The sequence below is a fragment of the Styela clava genome, chromosome 8 (assembly GCF_964204865.1).
Source record: "Styela clava chromosome 8, kaStyClav1.hap1.2, whole genome shotgun sequence".
NCBI classification, from domain to species: Eukaryota; Metazoa; Chordata; class Ascidiacea; order Stolidobranchia; family Styelidae; genus Styela; species Styela clava.
Window position 1 is genome coordinate 1,284,555 of NC_135257.1, and position 27,913 is coordinate 1,312,467.

Consider the following 27,913-nt stretch of genomic DNA (forward strand, 5'->3'; position numbering starts at 1 on the left):
TGGATATGTTGCATGATGTGTATGTGTATTTTGCTTGGTTGGCTAGTCCAATCATACCAATGAAATTGAATATAACTTTTCAACTTACTCTTTATATGAAAATATTCATTGGTTTTGAACGTTTGATAAATTTATATATTTGTGTGCTTCCGCTGTTTCACATGAGTAAACATGATCGATGCCCTGTGAAATTCGATGTCACGTGATTACGGCATAATCATACCTCGCGTCCATCAAGAAAAACATCAGTTTCGGGAGGTAGTTTCCGACTCCATCCCAAAATCATAAAAGTAAGTGGGTTTTCCCCTATTTTTGCATCTACCTTTCTGCTCCCTTTAGGTTTTTTTATATATAAAATATACGGGACCAGCGTTTTTAAGACAGTATTATTGCTAAAATAGATATATGGTAGGTTTACACTACTGCAGAGTCTTGTACCAGTCAGCCGGCAGCTTAGTTGTTCGAATCCCATGCAGCGATGGTTATGTGCGAGAGGATTGCTGGACTCCTCGCCGTCGTTGGGTGGTTCACGTAACCGCTGGTCGGTTACGGCTTCCTCCACCACCAAGTCCATGCTTCCGAAAACAAACAATACAGTAAAACTAATCCCATACCCGACTTGGAATGGTAACCGGACGAGAGGCCGTGGTTCGCCATATGGATAAGTCGTCTTATCGGCCTTCCTCTCCCCCGGGATAAATATGTAAGTCCTATCCTATCCTATCCTAGTTCAGTAGTTGCTCAGCTTAGTTGTGCCTATCGAGATTGGTTTTCACCAGTGCCATTTTTGAAATTTTACTTTTTTTTTAATATTTTGGGATTTTGAACCATGCTCTACAACAGGGGTTCTCAAACTTTTGGTGATGCGGAGCCCCTGAAAAGGTTGACTATTATTCGCGGAGCCCCCAAAAAAATGTTAAAATTGTAGCTTTCCGATAAATATTCTTGAGTAAGTTAAAAGTACTTAACTTAATTTAAATGCTAAACCTTTTTTTAATGGGGTTAATGCAAGTCATAAATAAATCAAAATTTCAAAGATAAATTATATATACTATTACTAAAGCTGTAAATTTGACACTTGACAAACATATTAATAAACTAGGGGTCGAATCTTTTCCCTTTTGACATTTTCGGAAGACTTAAACGGCTGCTAATAACGTGCGCGATTGTATTTTGTTACAATCACCGATAGTTTCCGTCAGCATGGCATGTTTTTAAACATCTTTACGCCGGTGTTTATTCTCCCTAAATCAAAAATTTTCTTCGGCATATACATGTATTGTTCCACAATGACGACGATAATTGCTTTTTTGTTCTCGTGGGGAATTATGAGTTCAATGTGAAAAACATGTTACCATATAGTCATCGGCGACGAAATGCTAAAAATAATGATTAATAATAAAGAGGTAAATCCGCAACTCAAATTTCTTGATTGAAAAACGGCATTTTAAAATATTAAAACTTAAAATAAAAGATCACACTATAAGTTTGGTTTTAGCAGACTCACGTCAGATTAAAAACGCTTTTATAGGTATTGTAAATCACAAAATTTGGTGTAATGTTAGGTTTTCTTCGGTTATTCATCGTATAGTAACTGCGAAATCGAAACACAGTCAATTGTGTGCGCGATTTACCATTTTTTTATTCTGAAACTACCGACGGAGCCGCATTGCATTAAAATAAATTTCAATCGTATTTTGCCCAGATTTTGTGATTTTTTAAACGGCGATATCTTGCTTAATAATAAGAACAAAAAAAAACAAATCAAGTTTGACAAATTCCAAGATCGCAAAAATACGACTCCAATTTATTCAAAGTTGGCAGTTTATCACGTGTTTTATGTTATTTTAGAATAGTACCTATTCTTTCATTTTAGTAATCCTAATAGTAATCTCGAATGAAACTTGAGTAACTATGAGTACAATTGAATTATTACGACAAGACACTTTAAATGCTCGCATCGGCCATACATTGAATATTTTACGCAACAGAAATCTCCTTATCCGCTTTTTATAATCGCAAAGAATGTTGCGCGAAAATTTCCGATTCAAATCCCCACCTCTTGAGAATCCTGGCTGCGCTCCAGCTCATAAATAATGTCATTTTTCAATTCCGCCTCTTTGCCATATTTCGAGGCTATATTGTTGTCAAATTTTATCAAAGCTGTTATTGTGTCTTTGAACAGTTACAAAACTAGTCATTATTTTGAAAAGTAATCGGATAGCTCGCGGAGCCCCTGGGTTTCTCTCGCGGAGCCCTGGGGCTCCGTACGGAGCACTTTGAGAACCTATGCTCTACAAGATGTCCGAAACTTACATCCCTAAGAGTTTGGGGTCTTGTGTATAGTTTCGTACCTAACGTACTTCTAGTGGCTGTAGCGTAACAATTTTTTGAAAGGTCAATCCTAACCTCCATCCGACTACGCCATCCAGAAATTACGTCACTAAGACATCCCAGTCTCGTCATAGAGCTTGCCCAATATACGTATGATCGCCCGAAATGGCATCGGCGCCGATGATAAATAACTGACTAACGTCATCGATCTCTTTCATATTGGGATCTTTGCGACGAGAAAACGAGAGAAATAGCTGTTTGATTTTGGGTGCTCGTCTGCGCGTCTTGGATGACAGTTCGTATAGTTTGAAGGGCTCTATTACGTCGTAGTGAATAGTTTTTGGATGATGTAGTCGGACGGGGGTTAGGATTGACACGGGGAAAATTTGTTGTGCTACGCCCACTAGAAGTATGTAAGGTACGAAACTACATGAGACCCAGAATTTGTTCAGTGCAACTTGGGCCTAAGCGTCCACGTATTACAGTATTACCGTACATCAGCCTATGCAAAAAATTTCAAAAGTTGTTGAAACCAGAATTGGCCTAACTCCTTTATCTTATGGGGGTAAAAAAGCAGGAAGAAATCAAAGCTGAAGTACCAAAAGATTGATTGCAACGATATTCCCACCCACATTGAAATAACAAGAGCTCTTTACTAAGTGTGAATTCAGGAATCGGGCGATATGCCAATCTACTGACTACCGCACCGTATTGGGCAGATTTTTTTAGAATGTGTTTGAGTTGTTTATAAGTTTTATTCATAAATAGTCTAGCAGTCAGGGCAGTGATTACTATCAGACTGGCAGTTAAATTTGAAGCAGATATCAAATCGCTCAACAGCTCCCGCTAAAGAAAATATAAACAATTCTGGACTTTGAGTATAATACATTTTAAGTTATTTTTAAGTTATTATACCTAAATTTACATTTGAAATTTTAGCCATTCAGTTTTCAAACAATGGCATTATATATGTTGTGGATCTGCTTAGATGTCAATGGACTTGAAAACGCTTTCCTTTCAATTATATATGGGCGATTGGCTGACTGGGATAAATATATATAACCTATCCTATCTTCATCAGCACAAGCTACGTTACCATACCGGTTATCATTGCAGTGTATGGTACATTTGTACTGTATATACAGTGATCAAATAACACTATTCATTACTATAAAAACCTTTTGTGAGTCAATTTAAGTTTAATTGATTTATTGTCCAGGGATATTGTATCTAAATGCCCTACACTTCACCATTGCAACCATGTGGCTATATTTCCTGACCTAGGTCACTTTCAAAAATTCCCCAAACCATGTTTCAAGCAATGCAGCTGAAGTGAAGAATGCCATCACAATCTTATAGTCTAATGCAACGGTGCACTACCTGTGGCCGTCGTAAAAAATATTGCGACCGTCCACATACAAAATCCTATAAATGAAAAAAAAGGTTCAAAATATAGGATTTGGCGGCTATGCTTTGTAAACTTTTATAGAATAAATTCATTAAAATGTTTGACATTTTATTATACTTTTGAACAGGAAAATTGGGGCGACCGCCCCTCTCCCCGACTTTCGATCATCGACCCGCTGTAGGCCGTATTGAATACAAATAAATGCAATTTGGCCGCTAATAGCAAAAGGGTTGTGCACCCCCACCCCTGGTTTAATGGCTCTCTAATATAATCTCGAATATTAATATATTTCTAAATATATTAGTTGATTAATTTTATGTACAGTATAAAAGCTATACTATACTGACTGTTTTACTGGCTAGAAATAATAAACTTGAATCGACTAATTTGTGGTATAGCAGTAACAAGAGTGCCCTAAAATGTCTTATTATTTTTCCATGTTCAGATGGTGATACATTGTGATGCCCATCCAGCTAAAACTCTTGAAAAACTGAATTACCAAAGAATTGCTTCGGAGTTTACTGACGTGACTGTGATAGTAGCAGGTAAGAGCTTGATTTTAACAGGGTAGTATAAATCGAAGACAAAATTTTCCTGCCTTAAAGTCAGAGCAAAATATTTACCAACCTGGAGTCAGGAGTTGATTATGAATTTCCCCAGACTTCATAGCCTGAGAAAGAAGTTCCGGGACAAGGTTCTCACTAAATTTTGCAAATGTTAAGAGATGAATGAAAAAAAATTGATAAAATCAATATTTATTTGATTCTCGTGTCTTGATTCTGCCGAGATTTTTTTTGCTTCAGAAATGGTCCGCGCTAGACCATCATGCTCACTTGTTGTCTATTGTTTGGGGAGAAGTGTACTAGGCCATAGTATCTATACATAAGGTCCTGTAGCATTCATTTTTTTTATTCTTGCAGGCCAGCAATTCTCCCTCCATAAATCACTTCTAGCTGCTTACAGCTCCCTGTTCTGTTCTGTGTTACAAGATGTCGCCCTCGGACAGGTTTGTTTATTTTTATGCTTATTTGCATTTCAGTATTATTAGTATCCTTATCCCAGAGTCCCATGGCACTTGAAAACAAATACATATCTGGAATTTTCGTCTGGCCAGATTTATATTGCCGAAGTCTGAGTTTGGTCAGACAAAACGTTACCTAAATATATTTGGCTCTTGGATCACTTCGACTAATCTTCTTTACTCCCGCATTACAAAAAGGCAAATGAAAATATCGACGGTGTGGCGCATCGTGCTAAGCATTAGGAATAGGCTCGCCACCGCATCTCTGATTACCCTTCGTGGGTTCGGATCCCATGCGGGGATGATCATGTGCGAGAGAATTGCTGGACTCCTCGCCGCCGTAGGGTGGTTCACGTAACCGCTGGTCGGTTATGGCTTCCTCCACCATCAAGTCCATGCTTCTGAAAACGAATACCTGGCTAACTAATCCCATACCCGACCTGGACTAGTAACCGGACGAGAGGTCGTGGTTCGCCATATGATTAAGCTGTCTTATCGGCTTTCCTCTCCCCCGGGATAAATATGTAAATCCTATCCTATCCTAGTGTTCTCAATAATTGCTATTTTATCCCGTACGTAACCTTTCAGCCGACTATACGATACAGAAATTTTTTTTTTAAATTTATGCGAGGCTTTAGAACCACTCAATATAGCCATCTTAATATTTTATTTTATATCCTTGCAGTCAATGAATATTATCCACTAACACAAGGACAGTAGAAAATGAGCAGTAGTTACCGGTAGTTAGTTAGGTATCTTCAATCATTATCTCAAACGTTACGTGAAATAATCAATTTTTGAGATGCCATATTTTATATTTTCTCACCATTTATTTGTTTTCATTGTAGAATAGTTTACTCAAAGCAAGGTCATGTACAGGAACTCAGAAGTAAAGAGGACTCATGCATGACAATTGAGGTTCTGGTACAAACTAAAAAAACATTAGGCTGAATTAGCATTCTCAACATGTCAAAATTTAGGTATCGTAGAGTTTGGAGCTGGATTCAGAATTTCATGTAACTTCATCAGTCGGAATCAAAATTTTGTCAGTAGTTTTTAAATAGCTACGAGTTTGATGTGAGTTTTTTAGATTCCATTTTGAAACCTCGTTGGAACCACTATGTCTTTTCTTCCCATTTGTTACATTTTATTAAATATTTTAATTTTATGTTTAAATCTTTTGTTCATAGGCAACTTCAAACATAAATCTGGATGGTGTAGAAGCAGGATTTTTCTCAATCATTGTCGATTTTATTTACACTGCAAAATTGAATGCCACGCCCACTAATGTCGACCAATTGCAAGCAACTGCTCAGTTTTTACAGATGCAAGAGGTCATTGACCTTTGTAATAAGTTCAAGAAAAATGAGCGAGAAGGCAGTTAGTTGTTTTAAATCTCGATACATTTTTGTTGTTGACTATATAACGTTTTTTATATGCCTCACATTTTGAACGGTATACTCACCACTAGTATGTAATAATATCATAGTCTGAATCGGCTGGAATTTTTCTAGTACCAAATTCTACGTAATTTTACAGCAATTTGTAACGTCAGCGGTAATTGGTAGATGATACTATTAAATATAACCAACGAGTATGACTCTTTAGAGAGAAAAGCCAAATTGGCATGACATGCGGTTTTGACTCACGCTGGGTCCATTACTTCAAATTTAAGTCCCCACAAATACATTTAGCTCTCTCGTATCAGGGATGCTTGGACAGTCTTTTTTGTGCTCATTAAATTACTGATTGCCATTTCTGACTATGTTTTCAGTGGTACAGAACCATGGTGGAAAAATTGACAGTTTTGTAGCAAATCAGAAACAAGATATTTTGCATAGATTTACAGAAGAGATTGAAAATGAGAACAAACTTTCCGAAGAATATACTGGTGAGATATGGTGCATCTTTTATTTAGTTTTTGCATTCAACGAAATTTCTAGAGGAAATAAGAGCTAAGATTTTTGGCTCTATAATCCTCACGCCCGCTTTCTGACCAAAAATGTAATAGGCTGGATAGATCTTGGAATGAGATATCTACAGCTGGGGTCAGCCACCTTTTCGCACTGTTGATCTGTTTCAAACTGATATATTCCGAGATAAGGAACATAATAATATAGCCTATTGAACATAATGAACACAACTTATATTTAATCATCGATGAAAATTTTGAGTCTGGTTTTTGACAACTATACTCGACCTTGGAAACCTTGGAAACTCAATTACACACACAATGTACTCTCATTTTTAGCTTCTTTTCTGCTTTGCTGAAAAAGTCAACTGTGGCCAGACAAAACGTTGGAAATGTTCATCTTAACCTTTTTACACTATTATTTCATTTTTCAAATGTTGTCAATATCTGTTTCTTTGAATTTTTGACTGTCAGCTTTTTTTTTCAGAAGAAACAGTCGAGGGAAACGAAAAGCCCATGACCAGCGTAGGTTTATGTTCGTTTTATTTTATTCTATTCGAGATTCTAATTACTTTTCTCTGTGTGTGGCTTCGAGTTCAATTACCAGTCCCATAAAAGGTTGATATTTTTATGGCATCACCCCAGATTTGTGAACAACAATCTAGAAGCAAGAATGGGATTGGGGACTATCTAATTCATTTTTCATTTTTCAATGCTTATTCATGCCTTTCACTTTGGACAAGCCATTACAGCCATCCACTTGTATGTACTGACTACTGACATGTGAAAAACTACTATTTCAGGGAGTACTGGAATGTTTCCTGCTAAATTAATCACACTCTAGGTCAGTGGTTCTTAACCTTTGTGAGCCTGCCGAACCCCTGTGCTATTCTGCAAGCTCCCGCCGAACCCCATCGTACTGAACGGTTGAAATTAGAAGCCAAACCGTAACGTTATAAAGCGGAAGCTAATTCTTGCAAGGTTGTAGAATATGAACATTGTGATGAAACCTTAGATATTAATAACCATGTGGGAATAACCATTGTTTTGTCACAATGGCGTTGGCGGCAGAAAGAGCAGATGGTTTTTGTTGTATAAGTTTTGCTGGTGAACCGGCGAAAACTGATAAAAAATAACTTTGAAAATCCGAAAGATGATAATATACTCCATAAACGTTGGTAGTTCGAGCAATTTGTTCTCAAACTTTAAACTGCGCTGAAATGCGAATAAAATCATTTGCCAATTGTTTTATTTTACAGAAATAGAGATAGGATTAATTCGGCGCCATATCGAGGTTGTCCTGAATGGATCATAATAATTTCGGATAAAGCTCTGCGATAAACTATTCTTTGTCGCAAATTTATCACCTAGTGAAATTCAAACACGCTCTGATTTTGCATTCATTCATGTACAATTACTGCCTATCTTCGATTTATCCGTAAAATTGAGTTAAATTTTATTAGTACGGTAGAATATGAATAAGGGTAACACCAATTAATTGTTTCATTCAATTGTTCAAGTCATTAGTAATTAGTCATCATGAACTATAGTTATTTTTGCATAATTAGTATGCAGGGTGATAAAAAAGTCTCATAATATGCAACTGTTTCAGAGCACCTTCGTCGCACCTCTGGAACAGCTCCACCGAACCCCAGGGGTTCGATCGAACGCAGTTTAAGAACCACTGCTCTAGGTGGTGGGCATAGGCTTTAAACTGATATTTTATCCACATTCAGACTGAAATGCATGTGAAAATATTGTATGAAAACTGGGAAAAATAGTTAAATATGTTTTGAATATAATGAAAGTTTTTAACAAGGATTTTTTGTTCTAATCTATAAGCATGTAACTGTTAACTTCTTTTGTGGGAATTTGTTCAACACGAAGTCACATGGACATGCGTTTCCGGTGACCACTAGAATTCCTCATACTCATTTTTCAAAGTTAAAAATACTATTTTTGTTTCAGATGATGGTTGAAGTCTATCAGACTACAGATACAGGCTCCCTTGCTGAAGAGTTTGCTGCCCAGGACAAAGAAAGGTTACTATGTTGTGTAGTTATTTTTGAGAGGTGGTGGTTCAAGAACAAGATTGAAAAGGAAAGGAAGGAAAAAGTTCAATAATTGATACTAGTTTCCTCTATGCTAATTTCAACCAGACAAAATTCAATCACAACTTAATTGATTCTTCGTATAATGTCACATTCTGAATTGTTCCAGAATTTCTTTATTTTCCCAGAATAACACGCTATTCGTGCCTATGTATATTTGTGCATGAACTTGCTTTTTAAATGATGAACAACAATAATAAATATAGATTCTTCTTGACAAAAGTTAATCCCTTTGATGATGATTTTAACAGGACAGAACGCATTAGAGTGTACTGGTTTGACGGTTGTCGCATACTGCTAAGATCTTCAAAACTGTCTTCCCACCACAACTCTGATTACCCTGTGCTAGTTTGCAGGTTCCAATCCCATATCGGAATATTATTTGTTAGAGGATTGCTGGACTCCTTATCGTAAAGTACATTTCAATGCATCTGAAACAAATAACTAACTGGTCTACTATTCCCATACCCAACATGAACTGGTAACTGGACGGTAGGGTGGCTCAGCATAGGATTAAGGTGACTTATCGCCTTTCATGATACATGATAAATACAGGAATCTTATCCCATGATTGAGCCATCTTATTGGATTTCTTCTACACCAGAATAAATATGAAAATCCTATTCTATGATCAAATCTTTTTGTTGACTTTCCTCTCCTGGGATAAATATCAAATCCAATTTCTAATACCATTTCTTTTTTTTTCAGATCTCCCACTCAATCTTCTCAGAAACAAATTTATAGTTTGGAAGAGATTGATGATGAGGTGAGGTTTGCTTTATAGAAAAGATTTTATATATTTTTTTGGCCAAACAGAGACTGATATGCAGTGAGCTCCTAAATTTGAAACCATTTTCCCTGATTCCACAGCCCTGGGCCTGAGATTCTGCTTTCGTAAGACTTATTGTTAGTATTCTAGATCTTTGCATACCGTTTCTCAAACTGTGTGGACGAGTTTTGACTACCTGCGTACTAATCCTATTCAATCATTGATGCAAAAGCCATCAAAATAATCTTGCCATTTGCATCTTCATGGCTCTGTTCCGTCAAGTTGGTTCCTCAAAACAGGCAGACCAACCGCACTATGAGCACTCTTGCATTTAAATCTATTTATATGGTTAGTTTTGAATGGGTCAGGAGTCGATTGTAACTCATTTAGTAGCAATGTTTCCATTTTCAACTGAGATCTTGAGACCTTGTTATGTGCAAACCCATAATATAATACCTGCAATACCTATATACATAGCCTATATCTATATCTATATATAGCTTTTAGTTCATCAGTGGTTGCCTTCAACTCTTTTAGCAGTATCCTTCCCACTTTTAGTTGACGAAATGAAATTTTGCTTTCAGAAATTTTGCAAATTATTTTGCAACTCTTCGCTACACATTTATGTGAAAGCTTGTACAAAAATGGTTCTTTTTTTATGTCATAATAATCCTTCTTCATCTTGAGTGCACTTAATGTGCCGCATTGCCTTGATTACTTCCTTATTCATGAAGTTTGGTCATGTATTGGTGTGTAAAGAAATGCTTGGTGCGGTCCGCTGAGTAATACTGCTTGCATTGTAGCTTTAAATCGATGTTTCAATCGTTGCAATGTGACTGAAGGGTGGAAGGAAACTGAAGCGATTTGTCGAAGTTTTCATATTTTTGTTTAGAATAACTATATCAAACTGTATGTATAATTACAATATATATTTATCCTTGAGCTTAATAACGGGTGATGGAGTTTTTATGTACGGAGAATTCGATATGTCTACATTAGCTGTTTGTTAGGCGTTTGCTCTTCTTTAGCATAGAAATTTCAGTATTTTTTATTGTTAGAACAATGATTAGTGCCTAATCTGGTACAAATACTGCTATATTTCATGAAAGTTTTTTTTTATTCAGGCAAAGAAAATCAGGCGAAAAGGTCGACGTCCACAAGCTCGAATTAACTGCGAGATCTGCAACAAAACTTTTACAAGGTTTGTAGTTGGTTTATATGGTATTATGTACTAAAAGTAGAAAGAAGAATTATTAGCAAACACGTTTGCATGTTTATCAATCCAAATGAGTCCAGTACAAGTACTTACTTACTTATTAAATTATTTTAACCCTGGGTGAGATAATGGTTATGAATTTGAAGGCGATATATTTAACAGCAGTTAACAATAACGCTTAAAACACTGTTTGTCTGTTCATTTTCTTAAATTTCATTTTTTTCATACACAGGCCTAAATATGAGGTTCATAGGCGATCACATACCGGTGAGAAACCATTTCAATGCAATGTCTGTGATAAGTCATTCGTCAGTATCTATAACTTGAGGATACATGAAAGAATTCACACAGGTGGGTTGGAATAATTTGATGATGGTTTCCAGACTTTCATTATAAAAACTCTCAATCCTCGTGGCCCACTGCTGTATGAAAATGCATAGTTATTTTTTCAGCATCTTCATCAGTTATTTTTTTGCCACGTTCAATAATAAAACGCCCACCAACAAAAGCAATAGAATAAATGAATCACAGTCAAAAAATTGGGCAAACCACAATCAATCCACTCAATTATTGTAGTTATTGCATATACTAAGTAACGAATTCTTTAATGGCTTTGTGGGCCAAGGGCTAGTTTTAACAATCCTGTTTTTATATTAATCTCAGGCTTGTGGAGTCTGGTATTATTATCAATTAAAAAACAACTTCAACTTCTAACTTCGGGCTCATTCCCACCTCTCCATTGAATTTAGAATGCGAATTTAAAGGCAATTTTTCACTTTTATTGGCGATAATTGAATTTGAAGTTGACTAAGCATTCTCGATAGCTAATTAAATAAGCTTGATATTTGTGCGAGTTCTCAGTATAAACAAATAGTTTTATCATAGTTCAGAGCTGGAATCGGATTCAAAGTTTTTATGACTCAAACTGTACTCGTTTTATTAATCAGATGTTGGGATGGGAATCAAAGTCTTCAAGTCCTTAGTTCTGATCTCATCCCCCACTTTAGAAAAAAAAGAGGAATGCCCAGATATATTGACAAGGTTATACAATAATTAAGCACCGTACCGGTAGCTTACAGCCCTACATGACTTACATGGACATGTGGCTGAGCACTGTAAAACAAAACCCAGGACAGCCGTGACGCAGGTGGTCATTCTTGACGAAATAAAAGCAATGCTACTGTGAATTCTTATAAAACAGCTAGAATTTTATGTGAAATATTAGATCTCATAAAAGTTTTTTTCCAGGAGAGAGACCATATCCATGTAGTTTCTGCAGCAAGACTTTCTCTGACCCTTCTACAATACGCAAACATATGTTATGGCACAAGGGAGTGAAAAGTAAACATTGTGATATTTGTGGAAAATGTTTTTCAACAATGACGCAAGTTAGGTGAGATAAATGACCATTTTTGAACTTGATATTACTTTTCCTAAAGCAAGATCATACATACTCACTCAGACGTGAGGTGACCCATTTTTGAGCAGTTTATGAGCGACCACTACTGAAACCATATACCATAAAGGTGGTGAATGGCGTTCATCCACTTGGAAGTGAAGAAACTCAGAAGTTTTTGAATGTAAGTTACGCGAACAAAAGGTCACTTCGGATTTATTGTATACTGGTTAGATTGTTAGACTTAACTTTTAGTTTCAAATTTCATATAAGAACCACTGCAACCAGGGTGTGATAACTAGGGTGGGCAATGCTGAACTGGGAAGTACCAGGTCTTTTTAAATCTAATAATAGTATCTCTTCTCATATTGTTGGATATCCACGACTGCTTGTACAGGGCTAAGTTTGAAGTGAAAAGGCTGAATGAGCGTTGTATAAAAAATCATAGTCAGTTTTACTTTGAAGTGAAGTGGTCATTGTGAACCATTTCGTGGACCTAGTGCCAAAGAGTGCTCAGTTTGAGAAAGCCTCATCTAAATCTTGAAAACCAAAATCAATTTTTTTTTCAAGAAGGCACCTGTACAATTAGCAAATATCTAATGATATGTAATGAGGTACTATTTTCGGAAGGACTAAAATATGTTTGGTTCAGTGGGGCCTGCCCAATTTATTATATCCCAGGTGAGTTGATGAGCATGGAATTTGAGATGGTGAATAAACTACCATGTCAACACAGTTATGCCTAATGATTCAACCACTAGACCAGGGGTTCTCAGCCTGGGGTTCGCGAACCCCCAGTGGTTCATCAGAAGATTTCTAGGGGTACTTGGATGACAGTCGAGCTTTTGTATGTTGCTGTTTTTTTTAATATCCTTTATTACTTCCAGAGGAAAATGCGTGCCCACTGCAACTAGACGCCAACTGAAACGTAGATTTTCCCTGAAATTGCGTTGTTGTGATTGTGACACAACAATGTGAAATTCAAGGCTTTGCGTACAAACTGTGAAATCTCTAAAGACAGCGTGCTGCGAGCATTGAAGAAGTTATTATGCTTATTGTAACTTGGGAAAGATTTTAGGAATTCATCAGTTTAAGCAGACGATAAGGGCAATAATATCAACAAGACGATTTAATTTACGGTAGTTAGATATGGTCAATGAATTGGTGTTGCAACAAATTGTTAGTCAATATATCACAATTTTGTTCGGTGTCTGATTACCGGGGTTACGCGTTGATTGTTTCGTGATTCGGGGGGTACTTAACAGAAAAAAGGCTGAGAACCCCTGCACTAGACCATGGTACTCTGGGTTAAATATTCAAAAAAAATTCGATCTACTTGGAATTAACGTTTCTTTTTCATATTTCCTAGAGAGCATAAGCGATCTCACACGAAAGAAAAACCATATGTTTGTACAGAATGTGGCAAGGCTTATGGATATAGGTGCGATTTGAAGAGACATATCAGAGAACACACAGGTTTGCATTGTTCCGTGCTTGCCATAATTTTATATATAAATGCGCAAAACCCACAATTTTAGGCCAACCTGGAAAAAATATGGTCTTTTTAAAAGAATACAGGCTTTTTGCATATAAGTGGCTGATTACAATAAACCTTCATTCAGGGTGAACTTGCCTTAAAAATACAAAGATATAGGATTCCAGAAATTGAAAATTTATCACACCCTATGATCACATTGACATATGACCTATGGCTTCTTTTTCCAGGGGATATGATTGGGCCATGTCCAGACTGTGGGAGATACTTCAACCATCGTGGAAATTTTTTGTCTCATCTTAAAACTCATCGAAAGAAAGCAAATCCACCACAGCTGAAGTTGCAGGTATGTATGGAGTTCTTTTTACAGAAGGTTTGAACCTTTGTCTGAACCCTTCCTTGAACTTGAACTTTGTATTCAAATATTACCATTATGCTCTGCTGTGCCAGAGTGGCTTATCCTGATGTTTTCTAACTTCTCAATGAAAAATTACCCATAGTTTGATCAGCATGTTATCACTCGTATGCAGTTCAAATTTAATTCGTATTTGGTGTACAATGTAATATTATAAAAGTATTATCACAGATTAATTCTAACCAGTTGCGGTTCAATGATGTTTGGCTCTTGAAACGTTCTGTTTGATAATCTGCAAGATCTCAGAAATATTTATGACTTGTTCTGCTTCAACACTTAAACATCTTGTTTGATATTCTCGAAGGACTGTTTCTTGATTCTGACTAGTTCCAGTTCATTGATTTTGTCTCATCAAGTGCCTTGTTTGATATTCTGTAAGACTTTGGATTATTTGTGACTAGTTGCGGTCCATCAATTTTTGCCTCACGATGTGCCTTGTTCGATGCTCTGCTGGATCTGGGATTAATTCTGACTAGTTCAACTTACATGATTTTTCTTTTTTCTAGGACAGTGGTTTAATGACATCAGATGGAAGAATGATTTTAAAAGCAAAGGTAAGTGATGTGTTTTGGAGGCATGTGACAAAGTCTTCATTTGGAGGAAAGGAAATCTGCTGAGCTAGCTCATCTTTATGACAAGCCAATGCTTCTTGTTGGGTTGCCAGTCCAGGGCATGAAATATCTACACATAATATTGGACAGTGGGAGGGAGATTTGTAATCTGAGATGCCATCACAATGCTTCAACCGCTAGGACATCGAGCCCTTTCCTCTCAACAAGGCTCTACACAAGAATGACAATATATTTTTTCAGTTATGTGATGAAACAACGCTGCGATCCACTGTGTTGATGTTGCCTTCTCAAGAAAGTGGCGGCAGTAACCGTGGCAATGAGGTCACAATGCATGAAACAGAAAATCAAGCTTCTATTCCTGATGATGTAAGTGTACACAGAGCTCAAAATTTTTTTTCTGCTTCATATTCACTTGTCTTTCATACCAAACACGGCTCTGTACAAGCAGTCATTTATACTGATCTATATTTGTACTCCAAGCAAAGTCCTGTCAAAGCAGTATAAATAATAAAAAATATGTGAGCAAAATTATGGTTGATAATTGTGAAATATCAAGCAGCATATGCCTGCTCAACATTTACTGAAAATGGAATTCATTTTGAAATTGAAAATGAATGTATCGACTTTCTCACCTCCACTCTTCTAAGCAGCCACTATTATGTTAAGAGCAACATTTTTTTTGAAAGGACTAAACCAAGGTAGTAGTGCGATGGCAAGTGTGTTTACTATTGCTTTGCACAAGGTATCAACCGTTTAGCAGAGCAAGGGTGTAATATTGCCAGGGCTAGCCTTAACTAATGTGATGCCCTATGCCACACGGATGGCATTCCTAGTGGTTCCTTGAATGTCAGTATCGACCGGTAGAGATCCTTTATTGTGAGTGTATGGTGAGAAGCATAAAAATTGTTATACTTTTTCAGTTGGCCATACTTCACTGACAATTTTATTTATTGCAATGCTATTCTATTCATGAATATTCCTCCCTAATCGCAGGATCAAAAGATCTCCCAATCTGGTGCTGAAGGTGAAATAGAGGTTACGATAAACGATGGCAAACTTTATGTGAAGCATTCAAATGGAACGCAGGTGAGTTCTGCGACAGATATTATATAGACAAAATATAGTTTCCTATGCTCTATTTGAATAGTTTATCATACATTCATAAATAATTATCACAATATTACCAAATAAAGAAATAATAATATTTAATAAACCCAAATTTTGAATAAAACTTCCTCTCCTAATTGATTGGCTAGCTAGCCCCATACCCAATTTTGGTCATGACCCAACATGTGATTTTTTCCCTCACCCTCAAGTTAAATCCGAATAATTTGTATTTCTATTCTGGCTTCTATACAGGTACTTTATTTTTTATGAGGCTTTTTCACATCTTCCTTCCAATCAAGGCTGTTCCCAAGCATCCAATGATATGTCAAGATGTTCTATAACTGGGTAGAACAAATATCTCTACATCTCACCATACTATATGTATTTCTTATTTCTTTACTCATGCAGAACAGCGCAATCCTTGATGGAAGTCAGATTATAATAAAAGATGAAGGACTGTCTGTTGCCACGGCAACAAACCCCTCTACCGAGGTTAGTAGTTATAATATCATAGAACTGACAAAATAACTGGACACTTTTTTGCGTAGTTTTTGAACCAATTACTAATAAATGTATTAATTGATCATATATTAGTGTAGGGTGGAAGTCCCCAAACTCTGAGTTGTGAGTTAAGTCAAATCACAGGTTATTCAAGATAAGTCTCACTGGCGGTTGGTTGAGTATGAGTTTGAGTCATTCCCTTTAGATGACCTGAGTTCAACTTGAGGTGAGTCAATTACTCAAGCCTTCCCACCCCCAGTGTATAACAACCCAGAGATTAAATTAAAATGCACCAGATGCATTGCATATTCAGTGTTGAACAGGAAGGACTCCGTTGGCCTCTATTTGTAGTAGCTACTTACATATCAGTGGCTTTCTGTATTTCCGAACAGAGCCCCTTTTCGGGGTAAATTGCACCCTTAAGCGTCAAGCTAAATTATCTATTAACTTAACTTAATCAGAGGAATCAGCGATGGCAAGTGTGTTACCAATGACTTACTTACTTCACCTTACACTTTTCATTTTACTTTTTCAGTGTAACACTGCTCTAAGTGCAGACCAAGTTTTGATGCTCGTAAGGCATGCTCAGGTAAATAATGTTTAAAATCTGGTATGGATTGTTAAATGGTAACCAACCTAAGATGATATAAAATAATTTATTTTTATATTAGGGCATTGATATGGATTCCTCATCCATCCGATCAGAGAAGGCTGAAAACACCAATAGTGACATCATAATGGATGGAGGCGAAGACAAAACATTGGTTGTTGTTTCTGATGACATTTAACTCGTTTATGTGAGCCTGAAAGATTGTGGTGCTTTCAAAAATAGTAGCTACTCTTGACCTGACTTGTCTGCTTGTCCAAAGCCTCGTCACAATATAAGACTATTCATTTCACAAAGATTTCTATAAATATATCATATATGTCTACCAATCTTCCAGGCAGATATTGAATGTACGCTGGTACATATAGAAATTATTGAATTTGAAGGCATTTGGCATTTGGAATTGTTGGCATTTGGCAAACCTGGATCACAGGTAAACCCTGTATGAAATGCATGAATTATATATCTATCATGTTGGGCCAACAGCTAAATATATCTTTACATTGTTTGATTAATATTGTGTCAATTACATTATGAGTCAACAAACTAGTACTTGAAAAGTATGTCAGTTGCGTAGGATTGTTGTATTAGTATAGTCATGTAACTGTGTATATACAGTGTATATACAGGTATTTGTTTCGGTATTATCATACCATTAACTCTACCGCCATGTGTCACTAACCAAGTGCAGCCTTCGAGTTGGAGCAAATTTATTTATGGGAATTTGCTCAAACTAAGTTCACAACACGAAAATGATCCTCTGGTGAAGCTATGGGCTACCACCAAAATGTCAATTTATGTGATCATCATTAAATTAAATGTATAAAAAAGAGTGTTATTAATTAGGAATGGAATATGCAGCGGTATACCTAGTACTGATTTGAGATAGATCTTACATTCTAGAATGATACACCTCTTGGAGCTTGACTCTATATACATGTGTATTCTATTATCTTCTTTTAAAAATTAATTTTGAATTTGAGTTAAATTGCATTTGAGACAAAATCAATTGATCTGACATTTTTGCAGTGTAACCGTGAATTTTCTTTACCAGAACATTACATGCATTTATCTGAGTATTGGTTTTGTTAATAATATATCTACTTCGGGAGGAGAGGAGAGCCAATAAGACATCAATCTAGTAGCTCCCCTCAGCGACTTGGCCTGTTAGCAGTCTTAGGTAGGTGTAGGGAAAGTCACTTTATAATTGGAATATATCAGTCTTGCACCCTTTACACTTTCAAAGGGTTTCATTAAGTCACGATCAGCTTTCCTCACCCAGTTAATGCTAAAAAAAATATTTTATTTCTTATTCATAACATATTGTTTATATTTTATCAAATATGTAGCTAGCATACTGAAAAACTAACATAGGAAACATGTTTCAGTTCACACTGTCTTTATTTTGTTGCACTTGTGAATTTGTATATGAACAAAACAAGAAATGATTTCTAATGATATACCGGTTCTTGCCTCCTGCTTGTTAGTGGCTTTCAGTATCCTATCTTAGAACATATCGTTTGTATTGTAGCAAAGTGGTAGTCTATTTGATAGAATGAAAACTGACATAGCATATTCATTCTAAATTTCAGTGGATAATGAATAATGCCTTTTTGAAGCAAATTTTTTTTTCATCCACAAAAATACACTCATGTGAAATGCAATCAGAAAACTCTTTCCGGAAAGATTTTATGTATGTTAAATATGAATTTTTATTCTATGCGGTATATTCCGTGATGAAAATTCTTCATGGGTGAAAATTTCGGGAGATGAATTCCTATTAAGTATTTTCTTGGCGCCAATTTTGTGTATCTTCTTTTGTTGTTACGTATTCTAAACCGCTTTATTATTTTTCAGTTTTTCAATTACCTAAGTGCAATAGTCTAATCATGACAGATCATATCATTGTGTCAAATTTTATTAACGGGGAGTTTGTCGAGCCGTTGAATAAAAGTTACATTGACAGCTTTAACCCTTCTACAGGACATGTACATGCAAAGGTAAGTGTAAAGACAGTGGAGGTCCTAGTGATTAGGGTTGGCATCACAGGGTAAAGATCATGTGCACCACTATGGTTTGATAAATTACTCATTTTTTCACTTATCACCATCGATTAGGGAGTTTTATCATGCTTTACTCTTGTATAACATGCACAATGTGAGGTTGTGTTACCCACTTAATAATTTTATATCTCATATGAAATTCGAGCAATTTACCTAAATTTCCGTTGTGCACATCATTTTCCATAACTTAACTCTGAGATTAATAACCCCTCAACCTTCGTACTATGGTCTACCCTTTGTCAAATATCAGAAGTCAAATTTCCCCCTCGAATATCTTCCCCAGTATGCTGTCACTAATTACGAAAAAGAGGTACTGGCATAGACAGTATTTTTAGTGAGAACTCGAGAGACGTCGTAATCCCAACAATAATGCAATCTGCTATGGGGTCAATGGCTACATTTGGTCAAACACTTTCTTGTATAAAGCGAGATTTACCGACGATTCAGATCAAATTGAATCATCTTATCAGTGTTCCTTTTCAAACGATAAATCTGAAATCCCGAGCAACACATTCTAAATTCTTGCTTATCCATAACAGATTCCAGACAGTAATGAGGAGGATGTCAGTTTAGCAGTAGCAGCGGGTAAAACTGCTTTTCAATCCTGGTCTGATACAAGTATTCAGTACAGGTGAGGTTTTACATTGAGTTGTGCTGGTGTTGTGGTTGAGTGTTGGCCTACTCATTTTACGATCTCAGGTTCGAATTCTGGATGTGGTAGTTTCGGGACCTATGCTATCCTCATATTTTTGATGGTGGAAGAAGTAACTAATCAGCGTAATTTTGACGTAACCTAGGGAGTCCAACAATCTGCAAGGATTATGGGAGTTTAAAATTGTTTCGATTAAGTACCATGTCCATTGTGACACATCCACACTCTAAACTCCATGCCCACCACCTCACCCAGGATGTAGCAAAATGGGTATGCAATGCCCATTTTATTACTCGTATGTCCAATATGACGGTCAGATACAAGATTTATGAATCATATCCATTTAACATTGGACACCGTGTGTACATATGGATCACTTGTTAATTTCTTGTTGTTTTGAGTCGTGTTAGAAATAACTTAGAATGCTTGGGGTTGTTGTTGTTGTGAAAATGAACCAACTAATGAACCAATCAATTAATTTCAAAGTTTTCAGTACTGAAAGATATAAGAAGTTGTTTTATGTGTGGCTCATTCATTTTGGTCTGAACGAGGCCTTGTACAAATGGCCACTTATATCTAGCATTATGTAAGGAGATACTATTTATTGGAAGGTATGGAATTTTTTTCAGTTCGGAATTGTCTACCCAATTTATTACGCCATTGCCCTACTAGATTGCGGTTACTTTTATTTTTTATATTTTAGACTTTCGCTCGAGTCTTGAGGGACCACCCGGTGCTTTTTTTTTATAACATATGAGTACACTCTTGTGTCTTCTCTTGTTATACAGATCAAAAATGATGCTAAAAATTGCTGACATCCTTGAATCAAAGTTAGAAGAATTTGCTGAAATGGAATCAAGAGACCAGGTAGGGAGAATGGATGTTTTCCAAAACTTCCTGTTCCTGCTTTACATTTATAATAATAATCAGTTCTCAATAAGTTAACCGTGATTTAATAAATTAAATTTAGACAATTTAGTTTTCTTCGATTTGAACAAGAATTTTTCTTAATTTTACAGGGAAAACCAGTTTCCTTAGCACGAGCAGTTGATATTCCACGAGCAATATTAAATTTCCGATTTTTTGCGACTGCAATACTTCATATGCAAACGGATTCTGTTGTTCAAAAACTTCCTTGTGAAGCCGTGAACTATGTTCTTAGGCAGCCTATTGGTGTTGCAGGCTTAATAAGGTGAGTGTAGATAAGATAGAACTTTTTTTATTTATCATGGGTGAGAGGAAAATTGATAAGGCGGTTTAATCATATGGCAAACTATATCCTTTCATCTGGTTGCCAGCCCATGATGGGTGTTGCATGAATAGTTGACTAGTTATTTGTTTCAGAGGCATGGACGTGATCATGGAGGAAGCCATAACTGACCATCGGTTATGTGAACCATCTCTTGACGACTGGAGCAAACAAAGTAAAACTGATAGATTGTCAGGGAATTTAAGATAGATTAATGATATGATAAACCACCCCTTCTTGCTTGTTTGTCAGTATATGGCATGGAAATCTCTCTATGGGTCACAATGAGAGGAAAGGCAAAAATATAGATTGTGGTAAACCATGGTCTCTTGGTTATTACCTGTCCATGTCGGGTATGGGAACATGGCTTGGGTTCTAAATAGCGACTGTCAGAACAGCAACTGTCATAATGGTGACGGCATCAAATCAGCGACTGTTATGATAGCGACCAAACTTTTTGTACACATACACGCACTCTTTCACCCCCCCACACACACACCTTCCATCCCCCTAAACCTAACTTTATTTTGTCATTCCTGTACAAATAGTTAAGTCGCTATTATAACAGTCCTGTTTTAGCGCGATCGCCATTATGACAGTCGCTGTTTTGACAGTCGCTAACCTGCCGGGATACAAACCGATATATCGGGCCGATATTGCGTGTTTGCCAATATATCATATTGGGCATAAACCGCCGATATATATCGGCCATACTCGGCAAGCGCTGGGCTGCGTGCTGCAACGACTCTCGCCCCTGCGTAACTGGTTTTCCAATATTTCTCTCGCTTTTATTTTGCGTTATAAAGGTGTCTCTCCTAATTCCCCGGTGTTTTATGATTAGCCATTTCATGCATGGTCATAACTGACAAGTTATTATCTGCAGTAACAATGACGTTTTATAAAGTGACGTTTTTGAGAGAGTACACAATGAGAAAAAGGCAAATTTGGTAACTGCATTAAACGGTGGTTCTATAAATAGAATCGATTCGAAGCTGGTGAGTTAGTAATCATAGAAACATGGTACAGGTAGCTCAAAGCAATCATGTCAGTTCCGAATTTGTGACCTCCCCAAATTCAATTTTGAATTTCTAGGGTCTATATTGATGGTTGTTTATCATTTTGCTGAAAATTACAAAATAAAAACTCAATCCATTATTATTGACTAAATAAGGTATTAAGAGTCTCTGGAAACAAGAGTTATTAAAAATTTCACATGTAACTGCACATATGCTATCACAATATCGAAGGATCATTATCACGATTCACTTTAAAATATATCAATTTATAATTTTTTAAGACCCTTAACATATGTCTATAGTTATATTTTAAAACGTCTAATTAACAATTTTTTTTCCTGAAGTAGCAGGAAAAGTTACAGAATAACATTTGTTCGAGAATTAACTAAAGTTAGTTGAATAAAAGTCTTACTGCCATGATAACAAATATCAAAATGAAACTACAGACTCACAAAGAGCATCATAAAAGCGTGGCTCAAAATATGATTTTTAAGAATATCGACATTGCGATATCAGTATCGGCGTCAAAAAGTGATATCGGTCTAGCTCTACTGGGAACATTTACGCTATTATTCGTTTATTCAAAAACGGCTATGTTGAATGTTTCAAAAATTTTGCATCACACATCCACAAATTTTATTCTGTAACATTTTGTATGATCGGAGTCCGACTTTGATTAACATCATTTCTGTGCCCGATCAAAGAGCATCTAATCGTGCTTGTTCACTTCTTTACCACATTGCTATCACAATGGTCACAAGCTTCAAGCCAGTTTAGAGAGTTTTTCATTATTTTTTCACTTATGTTCATTTTTTATCACAATACTCCCAAGCTTAACTTCCAAATACAGAGTCTCATTTTATATTTATATCCATGTTTTATCACAAGGCTTTATCTCATATATATTTTTTTGTATAAATGTTACATACTGCTTGTCTGCGAAAACCTGACTTCAGTCAAACAAAACGTTACAGATTAAACTTGTGAAACAGTGATACATGATGAACCACGCAATTAATATTTACCACTTCTTCCCAGTCCCATCACACCCAGGGTGTAATGAAGTGTGATTAGAAATGCCAAGCCAGGAAGGTTCTGGTCTTGTTCAAAAATAGTAGCCCATTATGTATCAGTAGCTGTTTATACAGAACCTTCTTTTGAAGTCAACAGTGTGTAAATTGCCATATTGTATTATTTACTGTTCTTTATCTATTTAGTCCATGGAACCTGCCTATGTATCTTCTGACATGGAAAATAGCACCAGCAATTGCATATGGGAACACTTGTGTGTGCAAGCCATCCGAATTCACTAGCGTAACTGCATGGATGCTGTGTAAAGTGTTTGTTGAAGCAGGACTGCCACCTGGTGTTGTAAATATTGTCTTTGGATATGGCCCAACTGCTGGAGAGGTAAGGTATCAACTCAGCAATAAGAACATGATGTAAATTGAGAATAAAAATATGTAGCTTTTTTGTCCCTAAGTTCATTCTTTTCAGGCAAACTTGATTGTTATGTATAAGTAACTACCTGAATAGAGTCTTATTCTACATGGCTCGTTACATATCTGTGACTGCTTGTCTAGAGCCGTCTTCATAGTAGCTTCTTACATATCTGTGTCTACTTATTCCGGAACCTTATTGAGAAGTGTAGGCATGAAAACGCGATAATACAGTTATTGTCCAGTTCATATTTTTCAGCCAATCTTGGTTCACCCCGATGTCCCTTTGATATCATTCACTGGAAGCACAGCAGTTGGGCAGCATATCCAGGAAGTAACTGCGCCATGGACGAAGAAATTATCGCTAGAACTTGGAGGGAAAAATGCTGCCGTGATATTTGCTGATGTTGACTTGGAGAAATGTATCGAGACGACTGTTAGATCAAGTTTTGCAAATCAGGTGACACTTAACAAACGTTTTTTTGCGAGATGTTTATTTAATCGCGCCTTTCATGACACATTACCTTTATAAACAGAAATTACAACAATGAAAAACAAAATTAATTATGAACATAATCATAATGCATACTTTTTACAACTGGAATCGACTAGTTTATATGTTGCTTTATTATTTCAGGGTGAAGTCTGTCTCTGCACTAGTAGAATATTTGTCCAACGTGAGATCTATGAAGACTTTCTGTCAAAGTTTCTGGAAAGAATGAAAAAAATAATCATTGGGCACCCTGACTCTCCTGATACAGTCATGGGTGCTTTAGTGAGCAGACAACACTGGGAAAAGGTGAGAAGGGGGTTGGAATATATTCACCAGCGTGGGTGGTGATTATACCATCCTAACGTGTGGAGCTGGAAATTTCAATGAAAATACTCGGACCATATCGTAATAACATTTACTATGCTACAGAGGATTTTGCAATCCCAAAAATGTGTTGACAGCCATATTTTGATCATGTAATGTAAGGAAACCAGTAACTCAGTTTTGTAGTAGAGAAGAGTGTGAATTCCTTGCTTGCATTAACCCCCAAGAAAGGTCAAATATTTTTATAACCTCAGAGCCATGTTACTCAGTCAGAAGTAAAGGAGATATATTTCTCGGCAAAGTTATGGGGAATCCCTGAAATGCCAACAGCTAATGCTTATTTAGGCCAATTATAGCTGTGAATTGTGCATTAATTAATGTTTGTCGCACAAGACTTAAAGCATGGAATTTCACATAATCAGGGAATTTCACATAACCAAAGTTCTTGGAGAACTTCTGACGGAAAATTAGCTTTTGTCTGGTAAGCACCGTGGTCGAGAATCCCTATAGCAATGAAGGTAAATTGTTTAATTCTACTTTTCAAGGTAACCAGTTACATAAACCTTGCGGAAAATACAACAGGAGTCAAAGTTCACACTATTGTTGAAAAGTCGCAGATTAAAATACCAGATAAGTGTCAAAATGGTTATTTCTTGATGCCAACCGTTATCACAGGTGAGATTTATGTGGAACTCCTAATAATATATTTTACACACATTTCACTTTGAACAAAACTCTGTACCAGATCCACTGGCCAGGGAACCTATATTGCAGCATCTTAAACTCTCAGATTCAAATCTCACGCCCGCCACATTACCCAGTGTAACCAGTTGGCTAAACTTCGTGTTCAAATGGAAAGATTCTATCTAAAAATAGTAGCTTCTTATATAAGTGGCTGCTTGTCTGTAGCCCTGTTCAAAGCATCACAATATAGAAAATGGATATCATTATCGTGCTACAACGTATTTTTGTGCAAAATGTTCCATCAATTATAAATTATGGTTCCACTTACTATTTTAGCAAGCCATTCGAAGAAATCTATTACTTTTGTATTTTTGAAATTTACTCTGACCATAATGTGAGTCATTCCCGTACCCCAAACTTGATGCGTTTATGAACGGCTGCGGAATCAGAATTTTCAATTTTCTGGAGCTAAAGCCGAAATATCGGACACGTTTCGTCAGGAAATCCAAAACTTTACGTTGTATAAGCGCTCTCAACAGACAAATAAAGAGGGCATGCATTTGTCAAATTTTTTGTTATCCAAGTTGATTTCTCAGATTTTGGATTCTAAGTCAAAAATTCCCTTAATCTGGAATTTGAGAGCTGGAATCGGAAGTTTTGTTCAAATGGAGTCTGGTATCATTTTTAACAGGCTCGGAGTTTGGAATTGGGTGAAGAAGGATTAGTGAAGTCAGTTATAGAATGCCTTAGAGTTTAGGGATTGTTTCCCTGATTCCAAAGCATTGGATATACGTAATGCTGTTTTATATACAAAGGAAGTTGCTCAAAGCAAGGTCAAACATGCGCTCATACAAAAGTAAAATAATTCATCTCTGAGCAAAGTTACAGTCGACCACTGAAATGCTGAGAGCCGATGCACCTATATTGAAGTATGATAGTGCATAATGCACATTCACTCAGAAGTTTCCTCTGAAGGAAATTCATTTCTGAGCAAAGTTAAGGGCGAACACTGAAATGTCAACAGGTACTAAAATTATACAATACAGCTTGTAACAGCTGTGAACAGCACCACGGTAAAAGCCTTAATTCAATTATTTCCCATCCTTTCTAGATGTCCATGATTCTTCACCTTTAATGCAGGAAGAAATATTCGGACCTGTAACTTGCATCGTTCCATTCGATACTGAGGATGAGGTTGGTTGAGAGTTTCTTTTGTTTATTTTCGACATTTTAATGTCAGATTATTTGAGTGGGGAAGTGTTGGATGGTATTGTTGTATCTTCCATGGAATGTGGGATAACTTTGCATTTGTCTCCAAACTCGAAACCAGTTAGAAACGACTCCAGCTATGGGTTGATCAAACTTTGACTGCAACCCTTGTCTCCAGATTGAAGTAAATTTTGACTCCTATCTTAAGTCCAGACTCTAATTTTGAAGTAATCTAGTCATAATTTTGGCACCTCCTTCAACTCTCTTTGGAAAAAGTTTATTTAATCAACCTAATGCATTTTGAGTCTCTGAAGGAAAATCTGATTTTGATAATTACCAATAATAAGTCTCAAACCCCGCCTTCAAAGAATTCTGAATTTCAACTCCGATTCCTGGTAGTTTAAATATATTATGACTCTGTTCCGGATTTCACTATCAATAAGAACATGTAAAAGTTCGACTTCACAGTCCAGTTTAATATGATTACTATTTCATTAATGACTAGCAAACTTCTTGACACAGGTTATCAAGAGAGCAAATGATGTGAAGTATGGACTTGCTGCTTGCCTTTGGACACAAGATGTTGGCAAAACACACCGGGTTGCCAAGCAACTAGAAGCTGGTAAGTGTTTGATCTGGGTTGAAGCTGGAGTTAATATTGAAATTTTCTTGAACCCAAAGATGAAATCTTTTTTGATGGACTTTGGGTTTGGTTTCGGGTGCAACTGCACTGCAGTGATGAAAACAGCTAATGCATTCAATCATAGATTGAAGTTGTATGGCACAATGATGATTGTAATTTTATTATGGTTGATAAAAGTGCACTCTGTTTGATCAAGACATTAAAATTTTGCAGTACTGAGTGTACCAGTAATAATAGATTGTTCAGGATAGCATTTCATCATTTATCACACAAGAGAGGTAGGACAATAATTGGCTAAATTATATGGCGACCACAATAAGTTTGGTCACACAGCAAAACATCAAAATTGTACTTTTCAACACCTGCACTTAGATGAAAATTGCTCAGATGAGTAGTGGTTCGGAGAAATGATCAGAAGTAAACAAATTGTAATTTACAGGCACAGTATGGGTAAATTGTTGGTTGGTTCGAGACTTGAGGATTCCATTCGGAGGAATCAAGATGTCAGGAGTTGGACGAGAAGGACAGAATGATTCATATGAGTTTTTCACCGAAGCAAAGACTGTCTGCATCAAATATTAATAGAAAATAGGTGGGGCAAACTTTCGTTATATATGTAAAGCAAGCCAGACGCAATGGTCCAGCACTTACCAAGGATGATTCAGGAATTATAATCAGTTCATGGAATGGTTTTTTTGGAAGGCTGTTTTGTGACCGCTGATGATTAACCTGCATTTCACATGGTTAGGATAATGCTCACTATCATTTTTCTGATTAGCGTTCGTTAATATGGGTATAGTGCCCATAAATGATTTTTTGGGTCAATTGGATGGACTATCTCCTGTCACAGATTGATTCGAGGCCTGGTTATTTCAAACTATGTATACAATCATTCCCATACCCAATCAGAACTGGGTACTCAATGAGTGTCGTTGGTATTCATATGATAAGCCATCTCATCACCATTTTCTTCTCCAAAATTAGTGTGCAATTTTATCCAGCGTGTCAAATCTCATTTCTTCAGCATCAAAATTGTATTTCAAGTGATTAATATGTCAAGTATGTATATCCTATTTTAGCGATTAGGTTAACTGGTTAACTATTTACTATACCACCTCCGACTTGAATTTTCGACTGAACCATGGTCGTTGTTATCCATATGATTAAGTAATCATCTTTTCTCACGCATGAATTAGTATGAAATTTTATCGATTGTGCCAAATCTCATTTCTTCATTATTAAAGCCTTCAAACCATTTACGAATTCCGGGCATCATT

General features: G+C 36.4%; 2 protein-coding genes across 6 annotated transcripts; both read left to right on the forward strand.

The window, feature by feature from the left end:
- Positions 1–142: 142 nt before the first annotated feature.
- LOC120345428 (uncharacterized) lies at positions 143–18,721 on the forward strand. 5 transcript variants are annotated; one of them, XM_039414875.2, is made up of 19 exons: positions 143–290; positions 4,188–4,287; positions 4,663–4,748; positions 5,954–6,140; positions 6,538–6,654; positions 7,163–7,200; positions 8,644–8,717; positions 9,495–9,552; positions 10,680–10,756; positions 11,004–11,122; positions 12,020–12,164; positions 13,537–13,643; positions 13,893–14,008; positions 14,584–14,631; positions 14,890–15,015; positions 15,643–15,735; positions 16,165–16,248; positions 16,793–16,846; positions 16,929–18,721. In XM_039414875.2, exons 2-19 carry the CDS (start codon positions 4,188–4,190, stop codon positions 17,043–17,045), a joined length of 1,746 nt encoding a protein of 581 aa, XP_039270809.2. In that variant the 5' UTR covers positions 143–290; the 3' UTR covers positions 17,046–18,721. The 5 variants fall into 5 exon arrangements, with proteins under 5 accessions (XP_039270809.2, XP_077971080.1, XP_077971079.1 ...); XM_078114954.1 differs by lacking the exon at positions 143–290 and adding an exon at positions 347–703; XM_078114953.1 differs by lacking the exon at positions 143–290 and adding an exon at positions 2,753–3,212.
- LOC120345429 (2-aminomuconic semialdehyde dehydrogenase-like) lies at positions 17,916–27,899 on the forward strand. The gene is made up of 12 exons (XM_039414876.2): positions 17,916–18,044; positions 18,722–18,864; positions 19,467–19,558; positions 20,368–20,446; positions 20,599–20,771; positions 23,062–23,254; positions 23,543–23,743; positions 23,921–24,082; positions 24,646–24,775; positions 25,896–25,978; positions 26,516–26,615; positions 27,076–27,899. The coding sequence occupies exons 2-12, from the start codon at positions 18,754–18,756 to the stop codon at positions 27,216–27,218; spliced, it is 1,467 nt and encodes a 488-aa protein (XP_039270810.2). The 5' UTR covers positions 17,916–18,044; positions 18,722–18,753; the 3' UTR covers positions 27,219–27,899.
- The last annotated feature ends 14 nt before the right edge of the window (positions 27,900–27,913 follow it).

Coding starts and splice junctions, on each gene's coding strand:
- LOC120345428 (XM_078114951.1), top strand. CDS start 3,323: ATGTCAATGGACTTGAAAACGCTTTCCTTTCAATTATATATGGGCGAT. Junction 8,718..9,494: donor GCTGCCCAGGACAAAGAAAG/GTTACTATGTTG, acceptor TTTTTTTTTCAG/ATCTCCCACTCAATCTTCTC. Junction 10,757..11,003: donor TGCAACAAAACTTTTACAAG/GTTTGTAGTTGG, acceptor TTTCATACACAG/GCCTAAATATGAGGTTCATA.
- LOC120345429 (XM_039414876.2), top strand. CDS start 18,754: ATGACAGATCATATCATTGTGTCAAATTTTATTAACGGGGAGTTTGTC. Junction 20,772..23,061: donor GGTGTTGCAGGCTTAATAAG/GTGAGTGTAGAT, acceptor TTATCTATTTAG/TCCATGGAACCTGCCTATGT. Junction 24,083..24,645: donor GCAGACAACACTGGGAAAAG/GTGAGAAGGGGG, acceptor CTACTTTTCAAG/GTAACCAGTTACATAAACCT.